This window comes from Montipora capricornis, chromosome 11 (assembly GCF_036669925.1).
Source record: "Montipora capricornis isolate CH-2021 chromosome 11, ASM3666992v2, whole genome shotgun sequence".
Lineage (NCBI taxonomy): Eukaryota > Metazoa > Cnidaria > Anthozoa > Scleractinia > Acroporidae > Montipora > Montipora capricornis.
The window spans coordinates 39,535,664-39,545,663 of NC_090893.1; the positions used below are offsets into that span (position 1 = coordinate 39,535,664).

General features: G+C 39.9%; 1 protein-coding gene across 3 annotated transcripts in view; it reads right to left on the minus strand.

Moving 5' to 3' along the window:
• The window catches only part of LOC138024229 (receptor-type tyrosine-protein phosphatase T-like), a 112,755-nt gene that overhangs the window by 90,795 nt on the left and 11,960 nt on the right, over positions 1–10,000 (minus strand). For all 3 annotated transcript variants that reach the window (XM_068871354.1, XM_068871355.1, XM_068871356.1), the window contains exons 2-7: positions 6,147–6,460; positions 5,431–5,578; positions 3,153–3,407; positions 2,458–2,628; positions 1,877–2,095; positions 215–400 (exon numbers count right to left, since the gene is read on the minus strand). In XM_068871354.1, the coding sequence (XP_068727455.1) occupies positions 215–400; positions 1,877–2,095; positions 2,458–2,628; positions 3,153–3,407; positions 5,431–5,578; positions 6,147–6,460 (1,293 nt within the window). The remainder of the gene's footprint in view (positions 1–214; positions 401–1,876; positions 2,096–2,457; positions 2,629–3,152; positions 3,408–5,430; positions 5,579–6,146; positions 6,461–10,000) is intronic.

Genomic DNA, 10,000 nt, shown 5'->3' on the forward strand with positions numbered 1-10,000 from the left:
CAACCATAAATATCTTACTAGCTTCGTTTTCTCTGTCCGTATTGTAAATTACGCCCCCATTGTTTTTCCCCTTAGATTTATAGTCCCTGCGCGCTTCGTACTTGGGCCATAAATCTAAGGAAAAACCGCGGGCCGTAATTTAAAGTACAGCCCTGGAACTCTAGCACCCGATTAATTTTTATGGATAAACATGCACCAAAAAATGGATCGGCACCTCTTCTTGCAGAATATACTTCAACTTCACAAAGACTGAGTCCCACTGGGTCTGAGCTTCTCACTCTGATGGTAACGTATTGTCCGAACAAACTGGGGCGACAGAAGAATGATACACCTCTTGAAGGAACAGTGAGGTTACTGCCACACAGAGGATTGGTTATACCATTATCACTGGATGCTGGGCCTAATGAACACAGGTAACTCACTTTGTATTCCTCTCCACATTTTTGATTAAATAACTACCCTTTTTGTGCCTTGCGTCGTGTTTCTTATTGATTGGTGATAATAATAAAGGCTATGATAAGGATCATTATAATAAACATTCGTGTAAATATAAATAGGAAATATACACATAGATTTATAATGTATACCTAATGTCCTCCCAATTTACCGCACACTAGCCGACAGGTGGAGATTTTTCGTTTCCCGAAAAAAACTCGCTTAGTGTGGGACGGCCTTTCAAGAAAAAATTGGCTAGTGTGCGGCAGCCTAAAGATTTGTTCTGTTGTGCTGATGTTTTCGACAAACCAGCAAAAGAGCTCATCGACTTGATCATCACATTAAGGAAGAAATTCCAAGTTTGCTGGCTTGTGCTTTGTTTTCCATGAAACCTACTTTTTCACCATTTCACGTTGTAGATTTGAAGGGAACGGGAAAGAAGAAATGTACAAAAGTTGAAATTTCACGCGATGGTCCTTTACCTCATTAATGTTTTTGACAAGTGACGTTTTCTGTAAATTTCGCAATTAAATTACTCTTAAAAATAGCGTTTCAAGGAAAAGCTTATTTTCGAAATTTCTGCAAAGAGCAAAAAAGATCATCGAAGATGCCTTTATTGTGAATGTCTCTACTTTGACGTATCGCAATCTCTGGTTTTAACATGACGGTACGGTGGCTCTAATTTTAACCTTGCCCAAAAACGACGTGATCAAAAATGAAACCTCAATAGAAGCCAAGGTATTTAACGGAAATTTACAATGGCTCCTCGCACTCTACACATTCAGAACATTTCTTTGATGTCCTGTGGTCAACAATGACGTAAATTTCCAATCGTGTTGTTCTTTGAATAACTAGAACAAACGATAATAGTTTTGCAGTTTTCTAGCTTATCCAACGTCTAGGCAGTGTAATTCCCGGACACTTAATGCTCATTGTACGATTAAAACGATTAGGGGTTAATCGAAAAAATCTTCAAGACCATGAAAATATCCGTTTTCTTAGAGGTTTGTCTATAGACCATTTTACAATTGTAGCTAAGTTATCTGGTCCAAGAATGGAAGCGAGGCTGCCGGTGACCCTGTTTTGATACAGACCTTTCTGCTTTTCTAATGTTAATGTAGACTAATTAGAATTACAACAACACCATTTACATGCTAAAAGCAGTGAAGTCTGTATCAATACAAGGTTACCAGCAGCCTCGCAGCCATTTAAAGGCTAGATCGCTGAGCAAACACCTGTAAAATGGCCAATTTTTTTGTCGGCTTTGCGATTGCGTGAACTAGGAAACGGTGGCAGTGAAGTTGTCGCAAACGAATCCTCAAGTAATGAAGTGTATTTGTTATCCTCTTTTCCTTTCATTTGTGGCTAAGAAATGGGCAAAAATCGCGAATACCTTACATCAATATGAGCCAAACCCTAATGAAGCTAAAATCTTACTTACCCACTCTAATGTCAAATGAACTCAGTTCTTGTCGGGTGACAATGTAAACCTCATTCACAAGTTCTTCTTGCCCTAAGTCCACTCTCCACCATGGATTTCTAACATTCCGATCGAGAGCTGAACATGTATCTACGTTTGTGTCACCGTCCACAGCTCTGTCGCTAGGCGTGCTCGAACGGGGTCTAATCTGCTTCGTTAGCTTTCCCTGCGCAATATTCTCTTAGAAGTTAAAAAGGAACAATTTGTAAGCGGGTATCCTTAAATAACACTATTCATGGTACGGATCTAAAAATCAGCAAAATTGGAGTCTCAAAATGGGGAAATCGTAAATTCGGACCGGCCTGTACAATGCATTTCGCATATACTTATTTTTACTTTCAAATATCTAAGATACCATCTCACAGACTACTGTCTATTGCCACAAACCAAAAATTTCTAGACTCATAATTTGATCCACCAACATTTTTTTTGTTTTTTTTACACTGGTGAATCCGCTCTTCATTACCTCACTCACTAGCTAATCGCGCATTTACTGATTTATTGTCTTACAATCTGTTGAGGTGTTAAAATGGTAGATTTACCTCGCGAGTACACTTCCACTTCACATAGCGAGAGTATCTTTGACTCTAGTGTGGTTCTAATAATAACGTATGTGCCAGTTGTCAATGGAGATTGATAACACACGCATGTCCCAGTAAAGTTTTTGAGCTGACACCAGCCCTGGCATCCAGTATTTCCTCTGCCTTCATTACCTGAAAAAAAAAAAAAAAGATGGGGTATTCGATTTTAGAATTTACACAATTAACAGAGAGTGAAACGGCTTTCATAATATCCGGCTCTTGAATCATAATTGCATTAACAGTCTGCAAGAGAAAATAAAGTTTATTATGTCTTGCAGTCTGCTAATATCACGAGTCAGAGAGGATCCACTCAAAATGGCTAGCTTTTTATTTATTTTGAATAACCTTAACCGACTCTATGCGTTTCTTTATCCTTGTGATTATTTGTTTAAAACAAGAAACAAAAATGTAATAAGGTTCTCTCATCATCATACCAAGCTAAAGAGTCCTGGAGGTGGCCATTAGTCGCATAATGGAAACAAATTATAACTATTTACTAAACTTCTCCTTGGAAATCTCAAAAATGCATATTTCAAAAGGGCCTTGAGAAATACCCCTTTCTTTATTGAATCCCCACTTAACAGAAAAAGAAAGCAAAAATGTAAAAAAAAGATAACTTTGGACCTTTAATGGCATTGAAAGTCCCTCCTTCTTACCTACTCTGATGTCGTAAAAAACTTCACTGATTTCAGATGGCGGATAAAGTCTGTTGACAATGAAAATATCAGTAACGGGCACAGGATTATCGCCCAGGTCCACTCTCCACCAGTTGTGTTCTGCTTCCTTCGTGAGGGAACAATTGCCATTCGCGTCAAACAGTGGATTGCGATTCCCGTCCACTGCGTTTCCTGGTCCACTGGAAATGTTGTGTGTGGTCGACTGTGCGGTGGGCTTATTGAGGGCAAGGTTCTCTGTTAAAAATTGATTTTCAAACAATACGCTATGTAACAGTAAATTTAAGGGTAACAATCTAAGAAAGATTGTCCAAACTACTTTCTTGATTTACCAGCACATAGAATTTTTTTTTTCAATGTAGTATTTCTTTTAACCTACTCCAAGCACAAAATAGGCCTTTTGCAACAAATGATCACATGGTACAAAATCCGCCATGATGGAGGGCAAGCTCATTATTATTTTCCCACTGGGACATTAAAAAAAAAAGAGACCTGAGCCAGTCAAGGTTGACTTGCCTCTGTTTTAATGTCCCAGTGGGGGAATAATAATGAGCTTGCCCTCCAGCATGGCGCATTTTGTACCATGTGATCGTTTGTTGCAAAAGGCCTATTGCACAATTGAACTATGAGGATACAATGTCTGATGAGTGTAAGTTGATCGCTTCCGTGCTTGACGTTTCTCAGTGTTCGAGAGAATTACAAATAAATAACCATCAAAATATTCGTGGTAACAGACTTCCAGGTCAAACAAGAAGAAATATTAGGATGGTTAAAGTTTAGCAAATCTGTAGCCTACGTGTAGCCGTGCCCTGCCCCCGAAGGAAAAACTGGAGGAGGAAACGCCTACGAAACGTCGGCCCAAATCGTGTTCCGTGACGTCACAATAACTTATGCAATTTCTGGAAATAACTGGTATTTTCCGCGAAAGTGCGTGTAACAAAGGCTTCGTATTTCATTGAATTTTGATTGTATTATATGTATTCTGTTCTTTGGAGCTAATTGGCAAGTCGATGCATGTCCCTTTTTAACTGCATACTGTGTTTTGAGAGATCGAAAAGGATTACGAGCGTTATTTAGCCCACGGCAAGAAGAACACAACCTTTGACGTGAACGCTGCCATTACTAATTTTGATTCCACGTGTACACAGTCTCGAATTACATTTGTAGACTGTATTATGCTGTCCTTAAGAAAGGGCTAAATTTGCAGCACAACCTTGAGGAATTCAACAAGAAGGTCCTAAACATCAAGTTTTTAAAAAGCTCAGCTTGTTTTCCGGTCGAAGGAATCCTTTCCAGAAAGTTCGGATTTCAGCACCCCAAAACGCCCCAGACTAGATAGTTACACCATATCTCGGAGTCAAGATGAGCAAACTCTTCACTTTCCTTTTGCACTGTTTCCCTCTCAACTGTTACCACCAACGACAAAAAGTGAACGGAGTCAACAGTATAACCTATTTTCATCAAAGAATTGACCGCGGTGAGTAACCAATGAGGGAACATTATCTCCATTCTGCTAAAAGCGTAAAGTCACGGAACACGATTTGGACAAGCTTTTCGTGCACGTTCCTCCTTCCGTTTTCCCATCGGGGGAGGGCACGACTACACGTAGGCTAGCAAATGATCTGGAGTTTAATGGTAAATTTTGCCAACGATGGTGATCTTGTCCTCATCCGACATCTTAATAGAGATCTTACGCAAGGACGCCACACATCTCACATCTCGTACGTGCGTTTTACATTTCGGTATATTTCCGCAAGTCTCTGTCCTTCTCGTCAATACAATGGCTTGAACTGACCAAATTTAATGTTATTTGGCGAAAGCAGGCACCCGACGAAAACCCTTCAATTTTTTCTCCAAACATCCAACTATTCCTGGAAACTTGATACACAATTGCCTAGTCGAACAACTCATGAAATTATTATTAATCGTGAAATTATTACGATAGAAAAAAATTATAATTTAGACAACGTCCTCGTAGCCGTCCTCGTTGTCCTTGTGTAAGCTCTCTAATTTTAGGTTCAAACGGAACACAATGTCAGAACAATACACCGTATAATATTTGGAAAATGTTGGATCGGCAAGTAACTGTTAACATGTTGTTGAATTTTCTGATTAGATCCCTGACTTTCTAATTCGTGAAGAATATTTGAAGTCACCTCTTGCCCATTTTGATCAATAACTTACAGAAATAGATAACAGTAGGCTCTTAATACGGATCGCACTTGTGTCTGCCGTAAATTCGTATGATGAACAGGTTTACCTGGGTTTCTTTTTACGCCAAAGATTTCTACCCTCATACAAAACTTATTATGTTCTGCTTTTCCAACGAATCGCAGCCATCTAGCTAAGACTCCTCCCGAGAGAATGTTCTTGACTTCACTGTGTCTGTCGTAATTTCCCAGGAACGTCTGGAAGGAAAAAACAAAACAAAAAAAAACATCAAATGTTTTGATTAACAAAATTTAGCACGTAATATTCAGAGACTATACTCCAGATAACGAACGTACGAAATGAAAGGAGAATATACCCGATTCTTTAATATCACTTGGCGTGAGAATTGTACGCTGTCAAATATAGGCAAGAAAATTATATCCTGTCCATTCCTTCATTGCAATACTTGTTTGTCACCAAACCCATCAAGGCCCTATAATGAACGATAACAAACCAAAATAGGAGTAACCGCAGCCGGGATTGCCAGAACACAATGCGCTCTTGTGATACAGCGAGAATTCTTGAATGCTAGTAGTATTAACACTCGTTTGCCTCGAACTGCATTAATCAGTTACTAAATGCCTTACTAACACTGAAAAAGATGAACGGTCAACTTTAATTACGCTCAACATCCGGAGAGATGTCCGTGTCACTACAGATATTGTTTAATTTGTTTGATTTTCCCATTGGTGGTAAGAAAATTTTGTAATTGAGAGAAGTGATTCTCTTGTAAAACACTTCAAATTTTCGTAAATGAGTTGGCACCTTCAAACGTTCAGTGCTTTCATAATCTGTCCAACTTAGGCCATCTTTTGATGTCTGTATAGTGTAGGTCTCCACCCATTCATCTGCTTTTGAATTCCCCTGAGTGGACACAGCACATATGATGTGAAGTGACTGTAGATCAATCTGTAGATATGGATTACTGTCATTGGCTGAAGCACACCAAGATGATCCTGCTGTGTAGTTTAACCGGCCATTTCTTGTTGGTGTGCTTGCATTTAGTGTAGAAGAAGCAGTTATTTTGTTGTCCGGAATGGATCTACGTTGCATGCCAAGATCCAAATAAATGCAGTCACCTGGAAAACAAAATCAAAAACGTAACAAGATTGTTTGACCGGACGGGAGTTGAAACGTGGACAGGAGTTCAAAATCGCAGGTTTCCGGTACCCAGTATCTTTCTGTCTGTTAAAAACCGTCACCTGATCTGTGTCAAATTGCTCTTTAGGTTTACTTGAGTTGCTTCCGTATCCTTCTGGCAGAGAATCTCGACAGCTTGCAAGACACAGACAGACTTGTACACGTGACATGGTAACCTCAACGGTAATGGGAATAGTATTTATAATCTGTCATTTAGAATTATGGCTGAAACCAGACATTAGCTTGTATAGACACCTTTGGGAGACTGGCCACCCGACCACTGCCTTCCATCATTCATGGGTTAAACCACTGGACTACTGACTACAACGCGGGAGGTCGCAGGAGCAACACTCAGGGTCTTTAAATAACGGAGAAGGAAGTGCTGCCTTTGTAATGACATGGGTAGACTCTTTACTATTCCCGAATAAGGATGCATGATAAACCGTAAGCCCCGTCTCAAAAGCCTTCCATGCTTATAACACTGTGGGGCGTAAAATAACACACACACACTATTCGCAAAGATCAGGGCATGTAGTCGCCTCGATGTTGTGGTATGTCCACTGTGGTATGCCATGGGTAAACGTTCGGATATACATGCTACACCAAGATGCTTTAAAATTCGAGGATAATCAAAGATATGATGATGATCATATATGATGGTGATATCGAAAAAGGAGAGATCACTCAACACTGGGAATTAACTTTTTTCCCTACTCCATGCAATGAATATTGCGTCCTATTGCGTCATGAGCGTTAAAGGGAAAACGGTTTATCGTCCTTACTGGAGAGAAAGCTAGAGAATTGTCATTACAAAGTCTGTAGTTTCTCCTTGGTTATTTTAAGAATTTTGTATGGTATCTTTGTTCAGGCGGAGTTGAACTCTGTTGTCCGATGTTCAACCAACGGAGACAGTCGGTCGGCGGTCATGCTATGTCATTTATGAGCTATGCTCAAAGCGATTCGCAAAGGTTTCCAATTTCACCAGATTTAATTAGACAGAACAGCCTCCTTGCATTAGGGAACAACTGGTTCAGCCTCCTTCACATTGGGTTTTTTTTAACTCTGTTGTATTTATTTCAATAGCTACTTATTCTATTCACGGCTCCTCTAAGCTTCAAGTTTTACGTATCGCTTGTATAGCTAATAACTGGTTTTGTTCATTCGTAGGTAGTAGTGGGAAAACTATGCTCGTTGAACAGTTACAACGCAACCAGGTACCACACCTCTGCGCTACTTCCTTAAAATGCCTAGTGCCATCGTAGATTCATAACAGGACGGTGTCAGTGGGGTTAACCGTCAACTGTCAAAGGGCCAAAAACTGGGCAAGCGAATATCAGTCGTCAAATGTCTCAAACCGGTTTCAACAATCTGGAGGGGATTTCTCATTAGAAGGATTAACTAAACAACACTGTGTTACTTAAAGGCAATGTTATGGTACCATATGAGACCCCAATAACTGCTTAACAAGACGCACATTTCAATGTGACGTAACAAATTACCATGGCAACATAACAACCATCTAAAAACGCCATATATATATATTTAACAATTATTCGCCGAATGCGAAGTGAATATTGGTGAATATTTACCGAGACGTAGTCGAGGTAAATATTCCCCAATATTTCTGAGGCTCAGGCGAATAATTTTCAGCGGCGAATATCAAGAAAGTGCAAAACAACGGGCTAAAACGAGATAAAAAGGCACGAAAAGTGCTTGATTGGAGAGAAGAGTGGACTACTTTTTCATTACAGATCTACAAGCTTGTTTCGTAGGAGCATGCCGCTGCCACTCTTCGGGATCTTATAATTCTATTTACATAAACGCGGCATTTATGCGTTCAAGAGGCCTTTTGCAATTAACGATCACATGGTACAAAATCCGCCATGCTGGAGGGCAAGCTCATTATTATTCCCCCACTGGGACATTAAAACAAAGAGACCGGAACCAGTCAAACTTGACTTGCCTTTGTTTTAATGTCCCAGTGGGGGGATAATAATGAGCTTGCCCTCCAGCATGGCGGATTTTGTACCATGTGATCGTTAGTTGCAAAAGACCTATTTTTCACACTTGCTTGCACATTGTTTAGTTCTTAACTACACGTTATTTAGTAAACACTTACTTGCATGCCGGCAGCTGCTTACTAACTCTGACCTTTTGTTAAGTGTGGCGTGCTCCGGGTGGCACATTATGTAATATTTATCAAGTGTTCATAAGTTACATCTTTTAGTAGTGTTACAATACGCACGCCCTTTGCCTAGAATTTTCCAAGTGATCTTATACTCTGTTTTTGCTTTCTTTAAGCGCCATACATATTTGCTTAGGTCAGTTTGATTACTGTATTTTTCTGTCTTAAAAGATTGCTTATGGTTGGCGAACCTCGCCTTAAAGTCCGTGTCCGTATGCCCTACATAGTGCTCAGTCCCCTCGCTAGATGTGACAAAGGCCTGGTACACAATGCCCTTTGCGAGACACTGGTTGTCGAGTGGGCACTCCTGTTTTTTCCTGCAGTTGCATAGCCTTTCTTCTCGTGTTTCTGCTCCTGGTTGTAGTAGTAGGCGCTTATTTTTTGAATTTATTACTCAAAGTAACAGGTACACGGGTAAGAGGAAAGTCGAAACAGACATTGAAGTCACCGAGAATCGAAACGGGGGACCTCTTGCTCCAAAAGCTGCGAACTAATCAACTGAGCCACGCCTGCTCCTCGTGTTTAAGAGCTTATATCGAAAATACGAACTTAATGTTGAAAAGTGATAAGCAGGCTAAAATGAAACTCTCTGCAAAGTTCAAAAAAATAATCTCGGGAGCGGATTTAGAGCCACCTTAAAAAATTGTAATAGGCCATTTCCGAGTTCATGTCTGCCTCCTCTTCAAAGCGAGTCTAAGTGGGAGGTTTTTGTGATGGTAATTAGTTCTCCTTTGCATATGAATGAAAACTAATTTTCATAAGAAAAATTTCGCACTTAGACTCGCTTTGAAGAGGAGGCAGACGTGAACTCGGAAATGGCCTATTGTGTTGTTGCTATGAATGTCCTCCAGACATTTCTTTGTTTTTACACTTTGAGGAAAGATTTATCTTAGTGTGCTAATCACTCCCGAGCAATAAAAAATGAGGGTCACCCAGTTGGTTTTTGAGATATTAGCGCTAAAACACAAAATATAGGGCGTTTTTAGATGGTTCTTTTCTTTGACGTGGTATCTTATTATGTCACATTAATGAGTGCGTTTTGTTGCGCACTTCTTGGTGCTTCATATGGTATCATAACATTGCCGTTAAGTGAAACAGTTGGGTAGATTCAATCCTTCCAAATAGTACAGTTTAGTGACAGTTTTAAAACTGGTTTGAGCCTCCTTATATAGCTTTAGGGTCAAGTTATGCTGTTTATAAATGATCGTTTTAGTATATCACACATGCAAGTTTCACGAAACCGACAATGTTACACGATGCAACGCCTCCTGAAACTCGTTTCGCAGCGCCGTTG